Genomic DNA, 27,634 nt, shown 5'->3' with positions numbered 1-27,634 from the left:
TGAGTATTAGATTTTTTAGCAAGCAGTGATATTTTGTCTTCATTCTCATAAATTCTAGCTTCAGTTCTGTCCATTCTTTCGAGGATTTGATTACAGGAAATGCCAAAAGATTGTACTTGGTTAGATAGCTCTTTCAAAGCTTCTTGAATGGGTAACAAGGCAGTTTTGATATCTTCCATGTTCGCCAGTTGTTCCAGTTTATTTTTATTCCCTGATTTTAGAAGTTCCTGTTGTTTTGTAATTTTCTGTCTTTTTGAAGTTAAATCTTTTTCTGGTGATTGAAGTTCTGATAATTTGTTTTTTGTTGTTGTTATATCCATGCTTTTATCTTCTTTTGACATTATAGATCAGTACTGCACTTTACTGTAATTTAATAGTAAATAGACCAAGTTTACTCAGACAGATCTTTTGTTTGACGCTCTCTTCAGAGTCCATCACTCAATCAGTTCTAATCCTGTTGAACTCTTTAATTTCTCCAGGTTCTTCCACCTCTCATCCGATACTTGGATGTAATAGATTTCATATTAGCCAAATGTTGTTGTTAAATACTTCGTAGTAAAGCTTCAGGGTTAAATTTTTCTCAGGATAAATGAAGAGCTGTAGATGTGCAGTGTTCACAGAATGGCAGCCATCTTTGAACTCGAAGCTCACTTATTTTCTTAAAATTCCTTCACAGGGGATAGTGTTGAAAGCCTTAGAGATACAAGTAGACTGTGTATGCATAACCCTCATTAAGGCAGTTGTATTCTCCCTCCTCCCCCAAAAAACAGCTAATCAAATTTAGTAGACATTATATTCTATTAAAAAGATTCTGGTTCACATACCAAAACAGGAGAGTGCCAATGTAGCCTCTGAACAAGTTCCATAAAAATCATTTACATGACCATACAAGAATAATGGTGAAATCAATTAGTCTGTAGTTCTTGGTGCCAACTTTAGATTCTCTGTTGTAGACAGGAATCATAGAGGTCAGCTAACAAAGTCTAAGGACAAAGATTATGTAAATGGTTTTATTTAATTATATAGCACATATTAAACTTCCTGTAATTACTGAGGACCAAGAACTGGTACTGATTAGTAGACAGAGCAAAGGGTCACCCTCTCAGTCTTGTATAGTAATGGCCTTACATGTTGGGTTCTGAAGTTCTTACCTTGCACACTGTTGATGTCTTATGACACCAGAGCTATTAGTATTACTTCTGTGTTTCCTAATGTAATTGTAGAACACTATTTTCTTCTGTTTTATTTGCAAGTTTAAACTCAAAGCAAGCCTTGATTGATCAGTTTGTCTTTGTTAATAATTTTTGGGCTAGGCTGAGGTTAAAAGTCGGGCACCATTTAGAAGTTATACTGAGTTTTTTCCTACACTATATTTTATGTATCCCATGCTTCCACCACAGATGTTTGTTCTTAAATACCTCACTATATTAGTGTGTAAAGAAGAAACATGGTGTATGATGCAGTTATCTAGAAAGTTACAGAACTTAATGAATCTGCCAGGGGCTGACATACTGAAAGCATTTAAGGTTTGATACCAGACAATATTTTGGCATAATTACCAAAGGGAAAAATCCTAAATGTTGAGGCAATGAACAAAAGACTCACTTTTGCATGATGAAAAATACCACAGTATGTGACAATGTGAGGTATTGCCAGCTATGCCAGGAGAAGTAGGGCAGTGGCTGTGTAACATATGCCAGCACAGCTAGCTGGAATTATGTACAGAATTACATGTTGATTGTATATCAAACTGATTTGTACAGATGCTTGTGCTGAAAATGTATTTGTAAAGCTGCTTGTGTTAAAAATGCACCGACAGTGTGCCCAGCTGGACAGAAAAGGAAATATACGTGGATTATTGTAACTGTTTAAATGTATATGTTTTAACAGAGAATGCAGGAAGAGAAGAGGCTAATCTCAAATTTTAAACGTTCTGAAATTAAATTACAGGGCCAAAGCCAGAAAGGTGTTATCTTACAGTTCTCAATGCAGCCAGAGACAAAAAGTCTATACTAGGAAGCTTCCTGCATTGTCAATGGGGTGAACTAATTGCTTCTCTGGAAAGGTAGAGTTTGAAATTGTTTTATGACTTCCAGGAGTGGCAGCAGATTTTAGCAAGGCTCTGTGTGTGTGTATTATTGACACATAGGTGCTAAATCCTGGCAGTTTCTTGCAATGTGGGAGTTGCATGGGAACCAGAAGTCAGATGACCAGATGTATATGATGTCACTCTGTAACCCATCACTAGAAATAATGTTTAATACTAGGTGAGACTGAAGTCTCAGAGCACTCCTGACAAAGATGGATCTCTCACCTACCTCAACTTGACTTGCTCTAGTAAGTAACCAAGGAATAATGATTCTTTAGATCAGTCAGGAAAATATAGTGAGATTAGTTAAGTATTGTTTTTTCTGCAACTGTGTGAACCTGTCCACCTGTGTTACTTTTAATATTTCCTGTGACTGAAACTCTGGTGTTAATTTTAAATGTATATTTCATATTTTCATGTTCTTTTATTATTTATTATTAAATATATTTAATCTTTTCATTGTGGCTTGACTTTTTAGAGAATATTTTAATCTCTGGGAATACTTGGTGATAGGGTCTGTATTAGATAGATGAATGTTTAAATGTTCTAATCTCTAAAGGTCGACCTTTAGAGATCGAACATTTAAGCGTTCGTCTATGTAATATAGACCCTTGGTGATATATTAATTTCAATCAGTATAACTGGGTACCCTTCCAAGTAGCCGGCTTTGGGGTGTCTGGTGGCAGTGTAACTAGGGTATAGTCTGGGCAGAAGGGGACATAGCTAGTAAATCTGTGCCAGCCTTTCCCAGGTGTGTGTGTGTGTGTGTGTGTGTGTGTGTGTGTGTGTGTGTGTGTGTGTGTGTGTGTGTTGGCTACTTGGAGCAGGGACATGAAGCACTGGTTTCACAGAGAGGGTGCTGGAGGATTTGGTCTGGACACTCTGCTGAAGTCTCAACCCAATAGCTGTACCAGTGGGGAGTCTTATTGGGGACCTGGAGGGAGACAGACAAATCTGGACTCCAGACTGAGTGTGTTCCCTGTGTGCTCTTAAGGGAAATTGTGCTTGATGTGGAGAGCTGCTTCTGGAAATACAGTGTATTCGTTTTTCTTCCAAGTAAACGTCCCTCTCCAGTACCAGTAGTGAGGATTTAAGCTACTTGATTACTGGCCCAGAGTGAGGACATCACATATTGGTGAGCAGTGGTGTGGATATTAATTGAAGTTATGTAGCCTGTAGGCAGTTGTCACTGAAGGTGTGCATTCTCAGCAGCCACAAGGTAAACATTCAGAGTTTCATTTCACAAAAGATTTATTTATTTTTTATTAGTTTAGTTTGGTCAGGGAAAGCAGGCAATGATGTCAGCAGAGGATTATGGCAAGCTGCCAACCAGTTGGCCAAGGGGTGTGAAGCCAAAGGGCTGGTGCATGCCAACCCGACTAATAAGGAAATTATTTCAGCCCTAATTGCAGCTGTAGCTCAGATCAACAGCCAGAAGGTTAACCGGTCTGGTGATGGGAGTTTGCAGACCTCAAAAACAGGACAGTTTACCTTTTCCTCAGAGGACTTAAAACTTGTCTGAAGTTAGAGAGACTTGAACTGGAGGGCAAACATTTGGAATAAGAAACAGTAGAGAGACTGCAGCATTTGGAGGCTGAAGAAAATGAGAAGCAGTGTCAACATGACAGGGAGATGCTGACTTTTTGCTAGGGTCATGGAGGTAATGGGGAAGGGAATAACTGAACCCTAGAAGCAATCAAGGTCAGTACATTTCTTCCACAGTTTACAGAGGGTGATCATTTTGATAGTTTTATTGATATAATTGAAAGGGTATGTAAGCAGTATAATGTTGACCAAGGGCTCTGGATACGGTTCCTGATCCCCTTACTCCATGGTACAGCTGTAACTGCTGTTTCTTAATGGTCTGATATTTATTGTTTAAATTATGAACAAGTAAAGAAATGTTTACTTTAATGTTTTAAGCTAACAGCTGAAGCTTACAGAAAAAGTTTTGTGAGCATAGACGCAAGTCAGATGAAAGTGTGTGTGATTATATTGCTGAGTTAAGCACTTGGATGAGTGGGCATCAGGTCACCAATTTTGAAGGGTTGGTAGACCTTTTAGTGAGGGAACAAGCCCTTGCACTTTGTCTGAGGACATGAGGATATGGTTGGCAGATCGAGACTGTAACTGCAGATGAGCTGGGTGAAAAGGGAGATCTCTGCTTAGCAAGCAGGACATCACTGCACATGAAGAGGATACCCAGTGCTGCACATGGACATAAGGAAACCCAAGGTAGGCAGACTAAGCCACCCTAACAAAGTACGCCACTAACAGGGGAAGCCACTAGTTCAAGTACATGGCCAGGATCAAGGTTTAAATGTTTTAAATGTAACCAGTGGGGCCATGTATCATATAGATGTCCATGGATGCAAGGTGGGGAACAAAAGTTGGGGGAGCCAGCAAGTGGGAATAACAGTATGCCTGCCAGTGGTAAGTTGTCTGGAGACAACAGGGGTACCATACTATCACCGGAGTTTATATCTGATCTTAGTAGATGGAAAGCAGGCCACTGCTAAGAGATATGCAGCCTCTGACATAACCATTGTGAATCCTGCACAGTGGTTAAAGAGGAGCAGTACCTGCTTGGGCAGTCCACTCCAGTCAGAGCTTTAGGAGGGATCCCATTCCAAATGCCTTTGGCCAGGATTCACCTTGACTGGAAGGGTGGAAAAGGAAGCAAGCAAGTAGGTGTGTTTGAGAATGTCTCTGCAAGATGTCTTGATAGGGAATGATTCTGATAATGCAGTACTTTCTCTGCATGCAGTTACATGCAGTCAGGCTTGGAGACAGGCATTTGGGTCTGGTAGCATGAGGGAGGCCTAGACAGTCCTCACACCTGAAGCCAGGGCTGGTGACGTGGCTATTTCAGGGAGGGAGCTACCCTGTAGCAGTGAGCCTGAAGGTGAGCCACAGCTGCTGGTAGGTACTGATGTTCCCTTGGACAGAGTGACTGCAAGGGCAGAGATGAGTGGTAATACCCAGGCTGACAGTGAGGCAATGCTGCCATAGGATAACAGACTTCCTGTGGAAAGGGAGCTGTGAAAAGTTACAAAGACAGAGTTGATAGAGGCTCAACTCTTGGACCCTACAGTAAGAGGCTTGACGGAGGTAGCTAGGGAGGCGCCTGATTCTCAAGGAAAATGGGAGTCTGTATACTACAACAAAGGGTTACAAGTACAGGGAGTGGACCACTGAGGGATGGCTAGAGGGTAAGGTAATACAACAGTTGGTAGTGCCTAGAGTCTACCCGTCTGGCAATTCTAGCCACAGCCCATGACATTCCCTTTGCAAGTCATACGGACATGAAGCATACCAAGAGACGTATTATGCAGAACTTTTACTGGCCTGGGATTGCAAGGGATGTAACACGATACTGCAGGACCTGTGAGCAGTGCCAAAAAGTACACAAGGCAAGAGACAAGGTCAAAGCTCCTTTGATGCCTTTGCCTGTGACTGAGGAGCTGTTTCAAAGGGTAGTTATGAATACTGTGGGGTCTCTGAGTACCCAAAGTTCTACAGGGAAGAAGTATATCCTGATGGTAGTAGATTATGCTACTAGACACCCTGAGGCAGTGGCTTTGTCCTCCTTCAAGGTAGAGAAGGTGGCAAACACTTTGTTAGAGATTTTCAGCAAGGTAGGTTCCCAGAGAGAAATACTGACTGACAGAGGTGCCAGTTCCATGTCAGACCTGCCGGTTTGTGTGTGGAAGCGCTGCAGGGTGAAGCACCTAAAGATCACCCCCTACCATCCCCAGACTCATGGTCTTGTGGACAGGTTAAACTCTACGCTGCTGGCATTTGCAGACCAGTTTAAGAGAGAGTGGGACAAATATTTGCCCCCTCTGCTGTATGTATACAGAGAGGTACTCCAAGAATCCACAGTTTTTTCACCCTTTGAGTTGTATGGGCATAGGGTGATGGGGCCTTTAGATTTGATTCGTGATGAGACGGAGGGTGAGTGTGAATCTCACAAGGAGTCTGTTATAGTATATGTTCTAAATCTCAGGACAAGGCTTAGGGACATCATGGGCTTGGCCCGGGAGAACCTGGCAGGAGCCCAACAGCAGAAAAAGGTTTGGTATGACAGGAATGCTCAAGCCCAAGAATATGGTGTGGGACTGCAGGTGATGGTTCTCATTCCTGTCAGGACACAATTAGCTGCAGGCAGTTTGGAAGAGACCCTTCAAAAGTGGTAAGTTAGTTCAGTGATGTTAACTACATGGTAGACCTGCTAGGCAGGGGCACAAACTGTATCATGTTAACATGATGAAACCTTACCATGATGGAGAGGACCTGGTGCTGAGAGTTTGCAGTGGATGGCAGGAGGAGTCTGAGGGGGATAGGGTGACTGATCTTCTCTGTGAGGCTTGGACTGACAACTAAGTGGAAGGGGTAGCAATGTCCCAGCAACTATCCCCTACCCAAGTTCAAGAAATCCGAGCAGTGTTACAGGAGTTTGGAGACATGTTCACTGGGAAACCTGGGTGTACCCACCTGGTGCAGCACCACGTGGTTACAGGACCTCAAAGACCTATCAAGCAGGCCCCTTACGAGTCAGACAGACTCTGAGGGAGGAGATACAGGAAATGTTGGAATTGGGAGTAATTTAGGAGTTCAACAGTCCCTGGGCTTCCCCAGTGGTGTTACTACCAAAGAAAGATGGCAGCACCAGGTTCTGTGTGGACTACAGGAAACTAAATAATCACATAGAGTCAGATGCTTACCCCATGACTAGGGCAGATGAAGCCTTAAAACAGCTAGGTGGGGCTAAGTATCTGACCGCTATTGATATGACCAAGGGCTACTGGTAGGTGCCCTTGACTCCCACTGCTAGAGAGAGGTCAGCCTTTGTGACTTCTTTAGGATTGTACGAGTTCCCAAAGATACTCTTTGGGATGAAAACTGTCCCAGCAACCTTTCAGTGGCTGGAAGATCGTATCCTAGCAGGAGCAGGAGATTATGCCCTTGCTTACCTGGATGACATTGCCATTTACAGCCATTCCTGGCAGGAGCACCTTCAGCATGTTTGGGAGGTCTTGGGGAGACTGCAAATGGCAGGGTTGACAACTAAGCCCAGTAAGTGTCAGGTGGGTATGGCAAAGGACTCCTACCTGGGACATAGAATGGGAAGTGGCAAGATCAGGCCAGAACCTGCCAAAGTGGAAGCCATTCAGGCGTGGCCTACCCCTGTTACCAAAAAGTAGGTGAGGACATTCTTGAGGACAGCAAGGTACTATAGAAAATTAGTTCCCAATTATAGTACAATAGCTGCTCCCCTCACAGACCTGATGAGGACAAACAGGCCAGACAAGGTAGTGTGGACCCCAGCCTGCCAGCAGGTATTCCAAAAGCTAAAAGGGGCTTTGGGAGGACCTTCCATGTCAGCCAATCAAGATTACAGCAAAGAATTTGTTGTGCAGGAGGATGCTTCGAATCATGGGGTGGGGGCTGTACTCAGCCAGGTTTTCTCAGAGGAAGAAGAGCACCCAGTGGTATATCTCAGCTGTAAACTCCAACCTACGGAGGAATGTTATGTAGCAGTAGAAAAAGAATGTCTAGCCATAGTGTGGGCACTGCAAATACTTCAACCCTATCTGTATGGAAGAAAATTCACTGTAGTTATAGACCACAATTCCTTAACATGGCTACACTGAGCCAGACATTAAAATGCCAAGTTACTAAGGTGGAGTCTAGGGTTGTACCATATGAAATGACAATGCAGCACTACAGTGGGGTTAGCAATACCAAAGCAGATGGGCTCTCAAGACAGGGTATGGGTTAATGTATTCCTAGACAGGCTCATTCCTCTTAAGCAATGTTTCTCAATGGTCACTTGAAAAACTAGCTTGAGCCTTCAAAGGGGGAGAGATGTGATGATGTGAGGTATCGCCAGCTATGCCAGGAGAAGTAGGGCGGATATGTGACATATGCCAGCACAACTAGCTGGAATTTTGTAAAGAATTATATGCCATTTGTATAGCAAACTACTTTGTACAGATGATTGTGTTGAAAACTGTATTTGTAAAGCCACTTGTGTTAAAAATGTACCAACAGTGTGCCCTACTGGACAGAAAGAAATATGCATGAATTATTACAACTGTTTAAATATATATGTTTTAACAGATGATACAGGAAGAAGAGGTTAATCTCAAACTTTAACAATGTTCTGAAATTAAATTACCAGTCCTAGGCCAAAAAGATGTTATTTTACAGTTCTCAATGCAGCCACAGACAGAAATTATGTACTAGGAAGCTTCCTGCATTGTCACTGGGGTGAACTAATTGGTACCCTGGAAGAGTGGATGTTTGAAATTATTATATGACTTCAGGAGCTGCAGCAGATCTTAGCAAGGCTCTCTGTGTGTATTACTAACACATAGGTGCTAAATCCTGGCAGTTTCTAGCAATGGGAGGGGGTGAACGGATTGCATGGGAACCAGAACTCAGATGACCATATGTATGGTATGACATTCTGTAATCCATCACTAAAAATAATGTTTAATACTAAGTGAGACTGAAGTATCAGAGAACTCTGTTTTTGTAATCTGAAAAAGAAGAATCTCTCTCCTATTTCATCTTGCCTTGCTCTAGTAAATAACCAAGGAATAATAATTCTTTAGATCAATCAGGAAAATATAGTGAGATTATTTAAGTATTTTTTTCTGTAACTGTGTGAACCTGTCTACCTGCGTTTTTAATATTTCCTGTGATTGAAACTCTGGTATTTATTGTAAATACATATTTAGTATTTTCATGTTCTTTTATTATTTATTATTAAATATAATTAATCTTTTCATTGTGGCTTGTCTTTTAGAACATATTTTAATCTCTGAGAGTACTTGTGTGTGTATGTGTGTGTGTGTGTATATATATATATATATATATATATATATATATATATATATATATATATATCTTTGGTGACAGGTCTTCACACTGCTGAAAGCTTTGCTGTTGGTCAAGCTACCATTTGTATTAATACTAATTTCACTCCGTATAACTGGGTATCCTTGCAAGAACCGTAACAGTAGCCAGTGTCTGGTGGCAGTGTCACTACCTTATAGTCTGGGCAGAAGGGGGCATAGCTAGTAAATCTGTGCCAGCCTTTCCCAGGTGTGTGCGTGTATGCATGTGTGAAAATCAAATCTCAAAGTGTGCGTGTGTCAGCTACTTGGAGCAGGGACACAAAGCACTGCTTTCAAAGACCGCATGCTGGAGGTCTTGGCTTGGACACTCGGCTGAGTTCTCAACCCTACAGCTGTACCAGTGAGGAGTTTTATTGGGGACCTGGAGGGAGACAGACAGAGAAATCCAGACCCAGAATGAGTGTGTTCCCTGTATGTTCTTAAGGGAAACTGTGCTTGATGCAGAGAGCTACATCTGGAAATACTGAGTGTATTCATTTTTGTTCCAAGTGAACGTCCCTCTCCAGTGCCAGTGGTGAGGATTCCAGCTCCTTGATTACTGGCCCAGAGTGGGGATATCACACAGTATTTTGGCCAGACATGTGCAGAGTCTGTTTACATTATAAAAACGATCATGCCACAGATGCTGTTATTTTCCTTTTTATATGATTTGCTATTAATTTTGTTGTGCATTTAACATGTTTTGTATAAATAACTATTTTTAGGTTTGATAAACAAAAGGAGGTATAATGGTTTCCCTTTTGGCACCTGCACATGCAAATTTAGTTGTGTGATTATCTGAAAATTAATATTTTTACACTTGATTATTTTCGGAAGTCTGTAGTTAGCAACTAAATATGGAGGTGATTTGATTTGTGTGTGCAAAGTGGTGAGCACATTGCATATATGATTTTCTTAGTGACATTGCTGATCACAGTTTTGGTTTTATGTTTACACATTTAATGAAGCTGCAAATTTTCTGGATTTAACTCTTGTAAGTTACCTTGGGGTAAAAAGCTACCATCAATACATGTAACAAACCTACAGACACAAAGTTTCCTCCACAGCAGAAGTGTTTGCCCTACACACCTGCTATCTGCTCTCCCATGTGAAGAACTTCTACTTGTTAGAAGAGCATGTAGTGTATGGGATATGTTTTTTACATGAATGTAGCATGATTATGATTGCAAATAACAGAATAATTTAAATTTGTTATGTAAGGTGGCTGGTTCTCTCAGATATCTTACTAGGAATCATTTTAATTATAATGTGAACAACTGGCATCATAATTCTCATTCTGCTGCTGGCAGCACTAATTACTTTGTTACAAAGTATAAGGGTGTTATCAGAAAATGTGATTCGTTGTTTACTTTAATTTATTTAATGTTTGTTGAATGGGAAAGTCTGATTGGGCACAAAGCCCTTTTTCAATGGAGACCTGGGGGGAAAGCCCCAAACAGAATAAAGATAGTTACAAATAACAAATTATACAATACAAAAGCTCATACACTAGTAGTACATACTAGGATAACAAGAAAAAATTAGAGATAATCAACAATAGTCAGAAGAGTGGACTATACAAGAGAAGGAAAGTGGGAAGTATTTTTTACACGTAGACTGGAAAAGAATGATTAACTAAGAGTAAGATGAAGTAGAGAAGTTCAGAAAGAAAGAGAAGAAGGAAGAGGCACAGTGAAATAGACGGGATCTAGAGAGAGAGAGAATGAGCAGGAGGGGAAACAGATGGGAAAGAAAGACTTCTATCAGCAGTTTCTCCTCACTGATTAATCTTTTGATAATCTACATAATCTTTCATCTATCTCCTACATGAGAGCTAGTAAAACCATAAGAGATTGTATTCACCAATATTATTATTTCAAAGGAGACATCCTTTGTTGCAAGTGTTTCAAACAGCCACAAAGGAACTTCCCATTTAGGGTTGCAAAAAATGTGATTTCATAGCCAAGTAATTTCACAAAATGTAATGGTGTAAAATTTGTGGCTAATGAACGGCATTACCTGTCAGACTGATTCAGTTGTTTATGCTCTGACATGCTTTCATCTTTTAGAAAATTTTAGGTAATACTGCAGGAGTACATTAGCAATAACAAAAAATAATAGAAAGTCCTACTGCTTCCCATTTTAATTCATACCATAATGGCAATTTTACAACTTTACAATGTACTACACTAGAAAAAGTCTTATTAAATGCGAGAGGAGCAATGTCTATAAAAGATTTGTTATTAACAAAAGAAAGTATTTTTACACTAAAATATAAGATCATCAAATCTGTTGGCTTGAATTCAGACAATTGGAAATACTACATTTAGTTGTGGGATATGACTTGATTACTTATTTTCCATTGATTTTCTGTTAAATGCTGGTGTTATACATTTGTCTGTGCTACTGTTTTTTTGTTATTTTTTTCTTAGTCCTTGAAGACTTTCTTGTACTTGAAGCACAAGTGCCAGATCCCTTCCACCAGTACTGGTTGCATTCACATTGCTCTCCCAGTTGTTATGCATATGCAACCTCAGACCCTCCAATGCTCCTGCCAGAAAGTCATAAAATAATCTTATCAATGGATGGGCTTCCCATTGTCTCAGAGATGATCTTGCTTGGTCAGTACTAACACATGGAGAGTGAGGGATCCCAGTGCAGGCATGGAACATGGCACCAGGAACAATCACATACGCAAGCGCAGGCAGTTATGCCTAGCCCAATTACCTCTTCCAGCATGCTGGCATACACAGTTCAGTACAGGAGATAAAGATGTGTGGCTTGATGATGTGCCTGCCCCAGGCCCTCACAACAGCCAGTCCCTAGCTGTTTCACACATCCAGCCTAATGAGCTGTCTTGCTATGCGTGCCAACCCCAGTCAGAGCTCAGCCAGATCTCTGTCTAGCATGTTCCCTTCTCCAAGAATAGGCATACTCATCCTCCTTGCCTGTGCCATCAGATGCCTGAGCTGCTAATCAGACTCATGCTGCCTGAACCTTAGTTTGGACTTCATCTATCTACATTAATAGCAAGACTCCACCAGAGCCAATTTTTATTAATAAAGACATTTTGGCTTTAGAAGTAATTTTGTTGTTTTACTTATTTTTATAGTTTGTAGTTGGTATTAAATGTAATACAACCTAATATGAAATGCCATAACATCAGAGTAGGTATATTAGGTTAAAGAGAGGAATGTTTTTTGTTGTGTGCATGTTTTGGTGTATTGAAGAGGTTGCCATTTCGGTCTAGTACTTTCTGTGATTTGGGAGACTAGTCATTTGGTCTCAGGTTGTTTCACTTGAAGTGGGTTAACTCCCCTTCTAAAAATGTAAAAAATGTATTTCAAAACTGAATAAATGACAATCAGATGTGCAGCAAAATCTGCCTAGTTGAAACCTGGACATCTTCCAGGTTTAACCATGTCCCGAGTTATCTTGTCAGGCAAAGCAATGTCACAACACTGGGTACCAAGATAAGTTAGGTTTTTGTCAGATGTCAAACAGAAATATAATCCAGCTATGCCTGGGACCTATGAGAAACAAGTCAAAAAGCATTACTACATACAGAGTTTCTTTCTATTGATCACAGTCAAACACCAGAAAATGGTAGCCTGCAGGGCGTAGCTTGGGTAATACTTCTCATTAAAAAAAAATAAATAAATCATTGCACCTCTAGCTGTAAAGAAATGTATGCAACTTCTTAACAGTCAGAGGAGTTATATCCTGACAGAAGGGTTTTATCCTAGGGTGACAGTCTGTGCGCAAAACAAGCTGAAACTACTGTTTTTTAGAATTTCTTGACAAAAAATGAAGGCACAGTGCTGACCAACATGGGGAAGAATTATAAAGTTAAAGATAAAAATCTCCTGACTCCAAGCAGTAAGATGGCCTACAGCCTCCCACTTTTGCCTCAAATTCCTCACACCCATTGACTAGTTCTTAATACACATAGACCAAAATTAGCAAAATATAATCAATAACAAAAGTATAACCTTCTTTAAACAGTTACCAGTAAAGTGTTTGATTAAACTCCAGCGATTTACTGCCTGCAGGAGAGCCTTATTTCAAAGCAGTGACTGAAAAGTAGCCTGTTCTATGGGCACACAGGAATGACGGCCTCACTCACTGTGATTCATAAAACAAAGGATCAGCTTAGTGACCCATAGCTGGGTGAATCCAACCAGAGAGGGTAGAATGAAAGGCAACTGCTGGCTTGCTCATCTTGGTAGGAATGGGATAGTTCATTCCTTGGCAGTACTGACACATAGACCTAGCATGTGATAATTTGCATGCATGCTTGTAAGCAGCAACTACTGTAGCTGGAGGTACAGCAGGCACTGAAGTTATTTATTTCAAATGACACATCACTGTGAGCACTCTTGCTTGTCATGGCTGCTGAGAGGGACAGGAGTGTGAAAATAGGTTAGAAAAGAAAACCAAAACTGATGGACGCCTGAATGACTGATTCTCCTCATGTGTCAGAATGTGAGTGGCATATCAGTAGATGAAAAAAGTACCAAACAGTAAGTAGTGCAGCATGTAAGAAGTCATTCCTCAATCATCTCACCATTAGCCAACCAGGAAGATTAAACTGCATCTAAACTGAATGTTACCAGGATACATTTGGCAAGTAAGCTTGGGGTGGGGGTGGGGGGGGCAGATAAATGGTAATAAAAAAATGGATACTGTTATATATAAAACATTTGCACTGAGAAATAGGGGAATGTTATGGTAAAGACAGTACAGCTAAGAAATGGGAAAGAAAGGTGTACCATCTGTCTTTAGTGGAATACAGAAGGAGGAGAATGAATCTCCTTGGCCCAGCAGCTCAGATAATGCTGGCAATGACTTTTGTTAGATTTCTGCAGAATGAACTTGGTTCTAGATATCAGTGATTAAACTTTCAATATTGTTTAATCCAGTGTATCACATTCTATAATCAGTCACCCTCCTAGAGAACAGATTTTGGGTCTTCCTGGGAATTAAAAACTACACAGATAGCTCTCAAACTCTTAGCACAAAAATCTGGACAAATACAAAAATAATGGTGGGGACAAAACCCACAAAATAGGGACAAATTTTAAATATTGCTTTTAGAAACTTGGAAAATTGTTAAAATAAAAGGATGTGTGTTTTCATGCATTTTCTGCAGGATATGAAGTCTGAAGCTCAAATGTTTGTCATTATTTAGTGAATTCATCCCTAACTGATTTGCCACAAAAAAAATCCAGAAAACCACAAATTTTATGAGGAACAGACCCCAAAATATTAGACAAAAATTTGGACAGTTGAGAGTTACGGATTAAATGAATTTTCCACGAGTCAGTATAAGCAAGTTACCAGAGTTTAACAACTGGATATTAGAATGGTTCTAGTTATACTAATTCATTTAAAACAAAACAAAAAGGTATACTGTTTATATTAAGCATTGTGAAGAATAATTCAGATGCTTGACTTTTGTGCTTAAGGATGTTTGTGTATATAATTCCTTTTTATATTTTCCTGAAAGCTGTGTGTCAAATACTAGCAAAAAGTTTACTGTTAGATAAGTATCTAACTGTTAATAATCTAAAACAGCATGTAGGCATAAACACAATGAAGATGACAGTGATTATGAGAAAAATGTATAGCCAGGCACTGGACAGGGAAATAAAAAGGATTTATCCTGGACTGGGAGAGAACTATTGCAGACAAATACTAAGAAAATAAGGGTGTGAAGCAGTCATCATCATTGACCTGAAGGTGGTAGCAAAATGTAGCAGTGCTGTGCCCATGGAAACCACGACTGGATAGCAAAAGCAGGGCTATTAGTAACCAAAAAGAAAAATCTTTTTTAATATGGACTGAAACATCGACAAACAATGCAGCCATAATGGACTGCAGGCAGGGACAGACTGACATGGTGTTTTCTGCATTCAGACTGTTTATGAAGGGTAGGAAAAAAGAGGAGATGAGCAATGACATGTTTAAAAAGAGAAGATATACCAAGGAAGGATTTAATGCTAAAGAAAAATCTGTTGACAAAGCTAAAAGGCAGAGGCTGCGGACAGCCAGCTAGTGGCTGGCTACAATACACAAACCACAAAATGCTTCAAGAAGCAGAACGATGGCCAACTCAGTAACAGAAACAGTCTAGACAAAAGGAAAAGAAATGTAATCATTTTGTACCTAAATCTTCGAACATCAACAGGGGGATGCCCATCTTAAGAGTATATAGTGAGACAGTGGTTGCTAGATTTCAGAAGGTGATTTTCCAGGCAAGCAAAGATGTTGTTGATGTACACTGAGGCTGAGGGAAGGTGCAAAGAGTGGAGCCAATAAGTAACAGTACAAATAGTGCATCTGTTTAATAGCTCCTAGGGGAGAGATCTGAAGAAGAATTTTGATGTAGCTTTGAGGGAACTAACAGTAGTGATAAAGCAAAAGGGAAATGCCATACATGGAGGAATAGAATATAATGTGATAAGGCAAGTTAACATGGCTAGAATCAAGTAATGAGTGTTGTTACTGAAAATAGAAGGTATACAGGATGAGATATGGAAGCTTGGAAAAAAGTTATATACGACGACTAGCAGACAAGCAGATGAAGACATTTGCCAAGCTAATGTAGACATAGAGCTGGAAATGTAGTAAATAATAGATATGACTAATGTTTCAGATTTATATAGGAATACATCGGGGTTAATAGAGGAGTGAAAGTAGTAGTATGAAAGAGAGGATCAGACCAACATACTAACAACTAATTTATCATTCATACTGGCATTTACAAAAGAAGTATTTAAGGTACACATCTAGCAAAGGAAGGTTGCTGTGATAGGTTCAGAGATGGTTAAGGATAAATAATGATGGCACACAGAAAGGTCAGGAGACTTGCAAAAATGAAAATTAAGCAGTATGGTTTAATGGCCAATGCAAAGAATGCAGATGTATCACATGAGACACTATTAAATGTGTAATGTTCCTCACTGAAAAGCACTATGGTTCCAAAGTACTGCAGGTTGATATCTGTGCTTCTCACACAAAGAGAAGGCCAAGAATGGTATGATAATTACAGACCATTCACTCTTATATCTGTCCCATGTAAAGACATGGAAGGAATTCTGGGAAGGTAGTTGGTGCAGTTCCTGTTTGTATACTCTCCGGCAGATGAGTAAGAGCACGGATTCACACTTATCTAATCTGCTTAACCTGATCCAGTCTTATGACTGGGTCACCACTAAGGGTAACAAAACGAAAACAGTGGCTGCAGTGCAGGTGAACTTCACTAATGCATTTCACACTACATCTCACAAGTGGTTTGTGGGAAAATTACAGTGTAAGAGTGTGGGATCAAAACTGCTGAGGTGGCTAATAAAAAAGGTTCATAGGTTGGTACTAGGCTATAGTCCCTAGGGCCTATACAAGCTTAGCCATAGCAATTCCCTGGCTATTTCTTCCCACACTATTTACTTCCCTGGACCCCTGTCTAGCAGGGCGACTGACGTGATCCCCGGGGTGAATTTCCTTTCTTCCATCCAATCATCAAGGTTCCTTTTGAAGAGAGCCAAAGAGGTGCTCTGCTTGACATGTATGGGCAGTCTGTTCCAGAGTCTGGAGAGTCTCTGGGTCAGGAACCTATCCTATAAAAGCTAACATGAGTCAGAATGCATTAGTGACTAAAGGGGTTCCACAGTGTGTAGCACTGAGAATGGTTCTGTTAAGCATTTCTGTATAAGACATCACGCTAGATCAGAATTGTATGGTTAGCCTGTTTGCCCATGGTACTAAGGTTGAAACAGATGTTAATGATGGACAGCATAATCAAGTGCAACATAGAAAGTGAACAGACAAGACAATATGGGTTTAAAGATAAAAGAACAAACTTATGCAGACTGCTAAGTGCTTGAGGGATAAGTTATATGTTAAAATGTCCCTGCAAATTGGAATTGCTTTTAAGGGAATTTTAGAATTGAAGCAAGCTATCCTATCATTCCTATCATGGGGACAATGTTACTGGGTTATTTAAAAGACACACACATACACATACATGTATGTATATGTATGAATATATATATATATATATATATATATATATATATATGTGTGTGTGTGTGTATACATATATATATATATATATATATATATATATATATATATATATATATATATATATTCCTTCCCACCCCAGGATTTATATACAAGAACTGAATTGTTTCTAATTAGCATTTTTTCTATTAATGATAAATCTATCTCTGAAGGACTGTCTTCCTAAACAAAGTTCTGAAAAAGCATATCACAATTCCAAAATACGCAGTATATGAAACCATTTTCCTTAATCTCTCTCTCAATATCTGCATTACTTATATTTCTTACACCCCCTCCTACTCAGTTATAACTCTTCTACTGCATAAAAGCTGCTTTGTCAGGGAATTTATTGTAATCCAGATGCATTCTAAATTAACCTATCAACCTTCAGATACACACAATTAAAATTCTGTGTAGTGATCATATATATGGGTCTACTTCACTTCACCAAAATCCCATTTCACTGACATTCATTTCACTGAGAACTTCTTCTTCTTTCGGCTGCTCCCGTTAGGGGTCGCCACAGCAGATCATCTGTTTCCATTTCTTCCTGTCCTCTGCATCTTGCTCTGTCACACCAACCACCTGCAAGTCCTCTCTCACCACATCCATAAACCTTATCTTAGGCTTTCCGCTTTTCCTGTTACCTGGCAGCTTCATCCTTAGCATCTTTTTCCCAATATACTCTGCATCCTTCCTCAGCACATGTCCAAACCAACGTAATCTTGCCTCTCTGGCTTTGTCTCCAAACCTTCCAACCTGGGCTGACCCTCTAATATACTTATTCCTAATCCTGTCCACCCTCGTCACACCCAGTGCAAATCATAACATCTTTAACTCTGCCACGTCCAGCTCTGACGCCTGCCTTCTTGTCAATGCCACTGTCTCCAACTCATATAACATAGCTGGTCTCACTACCCTCTTGTAGACCTTCCCTTTCACTCTTACTGGTACTCGTCTGTCACAAATCACTCCTGACACTCTTTTCCATCCTGCCTGTACTCTCTTCTTCACCTATCTTCACTCACCATTACTCTGAAGTGTTGATCCCAAGTATTTAAACTCATCCACCTTTGCCACCGCTACTCCCTGCATCCTCACCATTCCTCTAGCCTCCCTCTCATTCACACACATATATTCTGCCTTAGTCCTGCTGACCTTCATTCTTTTTCTCTCTAGAGCATATCTCCACCTCTCCAGGGTCTTCTCCACCTGTTCCCTACTCTAACTACAGATCACAATGTCATCTGCAAACATCATAGTCCAGGGGAACTCCTGTCTGATCTTATCTGTCAACCTGTCCATCACCACTGCAAATAAGAAAGGGCTCAGAGCTGATCCTTGATGTAATCCCACCTCCACCTTAAATGCATCCATTACTCCCACCGCAGACCTCACCACTGTCACACTACCCTCGTACATATCCTGTACCACTCTAACATACTTCTCTGACACTCCCGACTTCCTCATACAATACCACAACTCCTCTCTAGGCACCCTGTCATATGCTTTCTCTAAGTCCACAAAGACACAATGCAACTCCTTCTGACCTTCTCTGTACTTCTCCATCAACACTCTCAGAGCAAACATCGCATCTCTAGTGCTCTTTTCTGGCATAAAACCATACTGCTGATCACTAATCATCACCTCCCTTCTTAATCTAGCTTCCACTACTCTTTCCCATAACTTCATGCTGTGACTGATCAATTTAATCCCTCTGTAGCTACTACAGCTCTGCACATCACCCTTATTCTTAAAAATCAGTATCAAAACACTTCTCCATTCCTCAGACATCCTCTCACTTTCCAAGATTTCAATAAAAAATCTAGTTAAAAACTCCACAGCCATTTCACCTAAACACCTCCATGCTTCCCAGGTATGTCATCTGGACCAACAGCCTTTCCATTCTTGATCCTCGTCATAGCTATCCTTACTTCCTCCTTGCTAATCCACTGCACTTCATGATTCACTATCATCCAACCTTCTCTCCCTCTCATTCTCTTCATTCATCAGCCCCTCAAAGTACTCTTTCCATCTGCTCAACACACTCTCCTCGCTTGTGAGTACGTTTCCCTCATTATCCTTTATCACCCTTACCTGCTGCACATCTTTGCTAACTTAGTCCCTTTGTCTAGCCAATCGGTACAGGTCCTTTTCTCCCTCCTTAGTGTCCAACCTTTCATACAACTCTTCATAAGCCTTATATCCTTAGCCTTCGCCACCTCTCTCTATGCCATGCACTTCATCTCCTTATACTCCTGTCTACTTTCTTCATCTCTCTGACAATCCCACTTCTTCTTCGCCAACCTCTTTCTCTGTATACTCTCCTGTACTTCCTCATTCCACCACCAGGTCTCCTTGTCCTCTTTCCTTTTTCCAGATGTCACACCAAGCACCTTTCTAGCCATCTCCCTTACTAGCTCTGCTGTAGTTACCTAGCTATTCAATAACTCTTCACTGCCACCCAGTGCCTGTCTTAATTTCCCTGAACTCCACCTCACAATTACCCTTTTTCAGTTTCCACAATTTCATCTTTGGTGCTGCCCTCACACTCCTCCTCCTCCTCTTCTTGATCACCAATGTCATCCTACAAACCATCATCCTAGTTATTTCACTTCACTGAGACCAAATCACCTAAAGTTCACAACACTGACAACTTATTTCACTGAATCTCATTTCACTGAATTGTAAGCTATAGACTTGATGTGGCAGTGTGTAGAGTACTGCGAGGCAAGCAAAAGGTATATGCACTTTTCCCCACTGTAGTGCGACCTGGAGTTAGCATATATAGTTGGTGGAGTGTGTGGGGGGGTGTAGCCTCCCAATTAGTTTGGTTTTATATTGTCTGTTTTTTGTTAAGAGGATATACAAGTAGTTTTTAAGCTGTGGAAAGAGGTAGCCATTAGTTTTGTGAGTTTGTTTGTGTATGTTTTCCCATTTAGTCTTGTGAAATTTAGCATTTTAAGCTTTCGGTGAAATGAGATTCAGTGAAATGGAGTGAGTGTATATATATATATATATATATATATATATATATATATATATATATATATATATTCCCTTTAAATCACTGAATGTTCAGAACATTGAAGTTCTGATCATCAAGACCAGAACATCGATGTTCAGAACATCAAAGGTTTAAAGTGGAAGTGCCAGGTAAGTGAGATTGTGGAATGTTGGGTGTGTATGCAGGGCAGCAAGGTGCCCTGCATGTTGTGTGTGTGTGTGTGCCATCTGAGTGTTGGCACAGTAGGTAGGGTATGGGAAATCTCCCGTTTAACGCTACCGCATATAGCGGTAAACGGGAGGTTTCCCTTACCCCACTGTAGTGCGATCTTGGAGTTGGAATATTAAAGTAGGGGGGGTGTGGGAGGTGCAGGGGGACAAAGCTGTGAGGCGACAACGCTATCTACTGCACCACTGTGCCACCCATGTGTATCTATCTATCTGTCTATCTATCTATCTATCTATCTATCTATCTATCTATCTATCTATCTATCCACACACACACACACACACACACACACACACATGTATGTGTGTGTGTGTGTTTGTGATTTTTTTTTTTTTTTTTTATGGTTTATTTTGAATTTTCGATGTTCTGAACATCGATGTTCTGGTCTCGATGATCAGAACTTCATTGTTCTGAACATTTGATGATTCAAAGTGAATCCATATATATATATATATATATATATATATATATATATATTGATATATATACATACACACACACACACGCATACATGTGTGTGTGTGTGTGGATAGATAGATAGATAGACAGACAGACAGACAGATAGAGAGATAGATACACATGGGTGGCACAGTGGTGCAGTAGACAGCGTTGTCACCTCACAGCAAGAGGTTCTCTGGTTCGTTTCTTGGCTGGGTGCCTTCTGGTTTGACTCTGCATATCCTCCCTGTGTTCGTGTGGGTTTCTCCAGGTGGTCCAGTTTTCTTCCACATTCCCAGAACATGTTGCAGGTGGACTGGACACTCTAAATTATCTCTAAGTGTGAATGTGTGTGCCTTCTGAAGAAGGTTGGGCTCCAGGCTGGCAACTCAACACCTTAAAGCTCTAATGCCACTCGTTCTGCAGACCAGTCATCTGCTGTGGTGACCCCTAATGAAAGCAACCAAAAAGAGAATAATAAGATGATGATAGATACACACACACACACACACACACACACACACACACACACACACACACACACACACACACACACACACTTCCTATTATGTGGAATCGTGGCCAAAGCCTCAACTGAATGCACGTTTAGAGAGGCATTAGAATGGAATTATCAAAATAACTGTGACAGTGCAATGGAGAATTACTAACTGGTAAAAAAAACTGTCAGGAGAAAGTATGAGTAAAGGTGCAGAGTACTGGGAATGTTTTTATTACAGGAAAGAAATGACATGGGGAGATATACTACAGACACAGTGCAAACGGGTTCACTTTGATGGTGCAGAGCTGATGGATGGATTAAGGTGATAGCAACTTTGGGGTGGTATTCTACTGACTGAATCATGCCATTATTTTGCTTGATGGCACAAGAAAGTTCTGCCATTTAAGTGGACTCATAATTATACCTTCACTCCATCCGTAACTTTCCTCTCACTTTTTTTTTTACACCAGTCCCATTCATTCTTGCATGTTTCCAGGGATTCCTTCCCCATCTCCAATTATGGCATTCCCATTAATCCATAACTCTCACTACAAAGCTGTACTATTGAAAATTAAAGGAGAAGTTGGTCACCATAACCTGTTACTTGAGCTCCAGCTCCCCACTTTTTCCTTACTCTTCATGGCAGCACATTCAAATCTCCATGACATGATCTTCTGCATCCACATCGTTGGGAGTGGGATTTGCATAGTGGTTAAGGTTGTCACCTCATAGACACAAGGTACAGGGTTTGATTCTGACCCAGGATTATTGGCTGGGCTTAAAATGTCCCTTCAGGCAGATGGCCTAGTATTGATGAATGAACAACGAATCCCCTATCTCTTCTAGTGTCAGGCATCTGATGAAGTCTGTAATAAAAGATGAAAGTGCTCACAACTGATAACTGGAAAATAAAGCTTATTTGTCTGTACCTCACTTTGGATTTATATATATTTTTTATTTGCGCAGATATATCTTTTCTGCACCTATACAGGCAGCTTTTCCAATTTAAGCATACCTCAGTTGTGATCTACTAAGCAACTTTCAGTCAAACTACAGTTTAATGGGTAATTATGAATAACAAACCCACAATCAGAGGGTAGTAAATGGAATAGTGGTTGGAGTTGTCGCTTGGTTTTCCAGTTCACTTCTCAGCTACCATGCCTTCTGTGCAGAATCTGCACATCCTGCTTGAGTTTGTTTTCTAGCTTCTTCCAACATCCTGTAGATAGATGTGCCATAAATTAATTGTCAGTCTTTCAAACTGTACTGTAAGTGCGTTTGTCATGTCTGTGTGAGAGGCAGAGAGGGAAAGAGAGAAAGCAAGCGTGTGTGTATCATGCAATGGCATAGCTTCTCCCCTTCAGGTCCAGTTTCTTTGCCTTGCCTCCACTGAGCGCCAGGGTAAGATCAATTTTCCTCTGGATTAAGCATTTTTAAAGCAGGTAATCAGGAAATTAATTAATGAATGAGAACCAAAAATCATCATTTAATTTTCCTTACCTCTGAACAACAAGAACGTATGTACCAACACCACAAGTATGAGGCAAATTGTTAAGCCTTTCTGGAGCAGACAAGACAATCCCTGGAACACAAGTCCTGGATTTGAAAGTAAAAGCAAGAGACAGCTACCTAAATGTGGCCTTCCGATGGACAAATCTAATTTGGAAATCTACAGATGTTCAACTTCCCATTTCAGATGCACAGAAAATACATATATTAGAAAAAGGTCATGGGATGGGGTGAAATAAAGGTCATGAGATAGGGCGAGTTCACAGTGACAACTATTGATGTCACCAGCATAAAAAAGAAACACTAACATGACATGCATCACAGCACCATGCATCACAAAGATTGTTAATATGCAATATCACTTAAAAAAGCATGTCTGATGCTCATTACTGTGACAGTACTTTGTGGATATAGTGTTCATTCTTGCGTATATGTGCATAAACAAGCAGACTCAAAGGGTTTATGATCTGCCAGCGATGACTAGATAATATTGTGCACAGAGATTATAAATTAGGGAGGAAAGGCTTTACAAGAGGGAGAAAAGTAAACAAAGACAATTAAAGCTCCAGAGGAGAGTGTTCACTACTTACCTCTGTTTACAGTCAGATGGAATATGCACATTTATACTGTGATTGCAAGAGTTCTATCTATGTGCTGTATTTTCCTCCATCCTCCCAAAAACATAATGCTTAGCTTGTTTTTTTAATAAAATGTCCATATATATATATATATATATATATATATATCAATATATAGATATATAGAGATATGTATGTGTGTACGTGTGTGTGTGTGTGTGTGTGTGTGTGTGTGTGTGTGTGTGTGTGTGTGTGTGTGTGTGTGGCATAACTTGCAATGGATAGGTATACCGTTGGGCTTATGCCAAATATTTCTGGGGGTAGATTCTGGTTTACCATGATCATAAACTGAATTAAGTGACTGTTGATTATGAATGACTGTAATATCTCTCCAGCCATTATTTAATGAATTAATAAAACCTGGCTTTCTACGATTTAAAATGCACAAAATTACAGTTCTTACTTTATACAAGGTCACAATATGAAGTTATTAAAAAATAAAAGTTCTGAAATTTACTACAGGTGCCCTTTTCTCATGCTGCCATAAACCATAATCCTCAACCATTGTTTCTACAGCTGAAGCAGATCACCTCAGTCACTGTCACTGCTACGGTATGGTGTTGTGAACAGAATTAGCCTAATATTACAGCTACCAAAGCAGTGACAGACTACTGTTTAATATGAAATGTATGGAGATAGCAGCAGGCAGAGTTAGCCCCCCCCCCCCACCAACAGACACACAAACTGAACCAGAATGACCTTGCTTCAGTCATCAAGTGGTATACTAAGCTGCCAATCAGCAACACAAACAGACATCGGTCCTCCTAATCAGCTGCATCAAAGCAAATGTGTGAAACTGTCACAGCCTGCCATAAAACAATAAGCTTCACACCCAGCACACAGCTGTCATATAGCAAGATTTTAACTTACCATGCAAACGTATCTTTACTGAGGCAGGGTAAATAATCATTCTACTTTTGTACATCTAGAGCAATTCAAATGTTAATGTTAAGCCATTTATTTCTTACAGTGAAATTCTGCTTCTTCTGATGTTTAACATTTATATGGTGCCACATTTTCACACTAAACTTATAAGGTGTGATTCTGAACCTGGTTTGAGAATGTAGCAAGTTGGTGCCTAAATCCTAAATGAGGACAATGGCAAACCTAGATATATGACAAGCTTAAATCCCAGTGCTCATAGAGCAAACTTTATTTGGGCAATTCAACCGTAAGATTTTAAACTTTAAAAATTAGAAAGCAATTATTTATGGTAGTGAAAAATTGATTAAAACTACATTATCAGAGTCTACTGTTAGGCTACGCAGATTTTTGGATTGCAGGCAGCAGAACTGCTGAGCAGAAGTCCTAGGGATGAGCATGCTTTTACACAGACATTAAAATCAGCAGTGATACTATAAGATTTGTGCTACTGTTAACTGGTATATCCATATTCAGTTATACAATACAGCGTAGAACTTCTATGACTGATTCACCTAGTGGTATAGGTTTTAACTCCATTGATATGGTTACTGGCATAATCTCTAAAAGAAGAATGCATACAGACAACACCTGAACAGCAGTTACACACTAGCAGTTGGACATAGCCATCTTTCAAACGACTCTTCTGTGACGGTTTGTTATTTTTACTACGTACAATTAACACCTACTCTATAAGCAGCAAGAATAGTTGTTTTAAATTGGCTTACCTAATGAAGCTGTAGCTTTCCCAACCACATAAACAGATTTATTGCTCCAGTGCTGTTTCAACGAGTTCTGCCAGTCTGGGGGGAAAAAAAGAAACACAAATGAAAGATAAATTTAGAATGACTGACAGACAAACAAGTAATACTACAGCAAAGAGAAACCATATTATCAGGCTTCTTAAAAACTTACACTTGAATCAGCCCCGGGTTGTTGTTATGCTTTACTTATTACATATCCACTGGCTTTCTCACTCCAAAGGCTGATGAGTCAAGACCCAAGGTCAGATTCAATAAAGCCTACACTAAGTGTACACAATATGTATTCAACAACATTCTCATCACAATTTTTTGTGCTTTCTAGTCACTCAGAAAGATTGCACTTAGTGTACATGTAGTCTACAGTTTGCCATAACCTTTATGAAACCCTGTCAATATTTAAAGCTGTAAGAACATCTGTAGGAAAACTAAAATTAGGAGGAAGAAGGGGGCAAGTTATTTCTGTGTTGTCTGTTCACTCACAACGGTGTACACTTAGCACAGGCGTTATTAAATCCTGGGCCAGATTATCCAACAAAAACACCTTTACTACCTCACATTATGAGTAGATTTACTCATTTATTTCTCAAAAATCCTGTGTCCCATGTGGATAAGCATAGTTTCCACTCAAGCTGTTAAAGTGATACCTGCACTCTCTGATTTACTTCAATGAAAAAAAATGAATTAATCACAAAATGTCTGTAATTTATTAAAGAAGCAAGTAATAAGAAAAATTCAGATTACTATGCACTGTTAGCATCCATCCCTGTCAGTGTGAACATCTCACCTACCCCACTATTGAAGTTTTTACTTACCATGGGGGGAGGCAAAAGTTAATTTTCTCATATGCATGATAGACATGTCCTCACTCTTACACTTTCACAATTAAAAGCTGTATTGCCAACTCTGCAATACTCATGCACATGATCTGATTATTTCAAGAAGGTTTTAACTTGCTACCACAACCTGGGTCCCTATGGATATTTCTACATTAAAAAAGTCAATGTGACTCTGTCGTTATAACCATAAGCATGGTACTGCTCCCACATAATATAAAAGTTTATTTCTACACCACTTCGTAAAATCATTTTCCATGCAACTTTTTTTTTTAACTAGGTACTTCTCATAAGTGTGGCAAAGCTGGTGAGAAATATCAGAAAACTCCACTTCCATTCTTTTCTCGGGATGTTAAACCTATTTCCCATCTGTCTCAGCTGGGGTACCTTACATGGTGGTTAACAATTCCATAGCACTTATCAAAAGAGTAGCAGAATTTCCCAGGTGTCATGGCAAAATGATGCCTTACTATACAATACCACTAGAGACCTCCCCTGAAAATAGGCCTCAGACCTAGTGGGATTAACACAGCCAACAAAAGTAAATTGATAATAATGATACTTCCTTTACATGACTGCTTTTTATGTTAGAGAAAATATTTTTCTGAATAATTACAATGTATAAATTTAGTCAACCAGCTACTGTAGGACATTTACTTTGCTGCCAAATGTGCCAAAGAATGTTATTTTTCATACAGAGATGTAGACTGAACTAACATGATTCTCAGTTTATCATATGTCCTTGCAGACTAAATTAATGGCAGACACACTACTTCTAGCATAGCAAAAGAAGTCTTTGTAAACCCAGTTCCAAAACAGACTTTAACAAAATCCAGCAAATCAAGCACAACAAGTAATCAAGTCCTTCTCCAAGCCTTAGCTCCACTGATATTAACTGCTGTTGGACATAAACAATCTGTCCCCAAGTCTTGAATGTTTCCTTTTAAAGTTCTTCAGTTATTTTTCTATATGGCAAAGTGGTGATATGTTGAGCCTGTAAAATCTTCACAATCCTTCATTTTGCGCACTTTCATCTAAGATATCCAACCAATACTCCTGTCAAGTGCCACAAATCATGCTCAGCTCCTTGTAACATGTCCGCACCCATTTCTCTGACCTGAAGGCTGATCATCTTTTTAGTATTTTCAGACATAACTTCTCATTCAATCTCACTGAGTAGTTCTTCCTCAAAATTCAATTCTTTGTGACTTTTCTGAATTTCTAAAGCCATTGGTGCATGTCCTAAAAAAGCCATCTGTTACAAAGTTTTATAATTTAATGAATGCTGAAGTTAAAGCTTTGAAGAAATAAAAAGATAAAAAGAAGTTATGTACTCACCATAACGTTCCATATGTGTTGTCCATCTCGCCTTCATTCTTCACTGGTTGGCTTCAGAACCAATCCTCGGTTCTGACTCGGCCATTTACAAAAGCTCGAGGTTTTCCACTGGCTCATGGCTATATCCCATCATGCCCTAGGAAAGCTCCCCAGATCTTGTTTGCAGATATAACACATGTAACAATAAAACTTATGCAAAAATTATAAAGCAATGAAGAAGGTTGGAGAACATATGTTTCTATGGAACAGGGTCCAGATCTACATAAGACAGAGCCCCTCACTATCACTCTTCAAGAGGAACCTTGATGAGTGGATGGGTAACAGAAAGTTCACACCGGGGATCACACCAACAGCACTATAAGATAGGGGCCAAGGATACTAGCTGCTAGTACAAGGGG

At 39.8% G+C, this 27,634-nt stretch overlaps 1 protein-coding gene across 3 annotated transcripts in view; it reads right to left on the bottom strand.

Annotated features, from left to right (window-relative positions):
• Window positions 1-27,634, bottom strand: part of UROS (uroporphyrinogen III synthase) — a 582,635-nt gene that overhangs the window by 336,747 nt on the left and 218,254 nt on the right. For all 3 annotated transcript variants that reach the window (XM_044056186.1, XM_044056187.1, XM_044056188.1), the window contains one exon: window positions 25,030-25,104. In XM_044056186.1, the coding sequence (XP_043912121.1) occupies window positions 25,030-25,104 (75 nt within the window). The remainder of the gene's footprint in view (window positions 1-25,029; window positions 25,105-27,634) is intronic.

Source organism: Protopterus annectens, chromosome 14.part0 (assembly GCF_019279795.1).
Source record: "Protopterus annectens isolate FY-2018-M chromosome 14.part0, PAN1.0, whole genome shotgun sequence".
NCBI lineage: Eukaryota > Metazoa > Chordata > Ceratodontiformes > Protopteridae > Protopterus > Protopterus annectens.
Note: the sequence above shows the minus strand (reverse complement) of the source record. Positions and strands in the feature narration are given on the sequence as shown.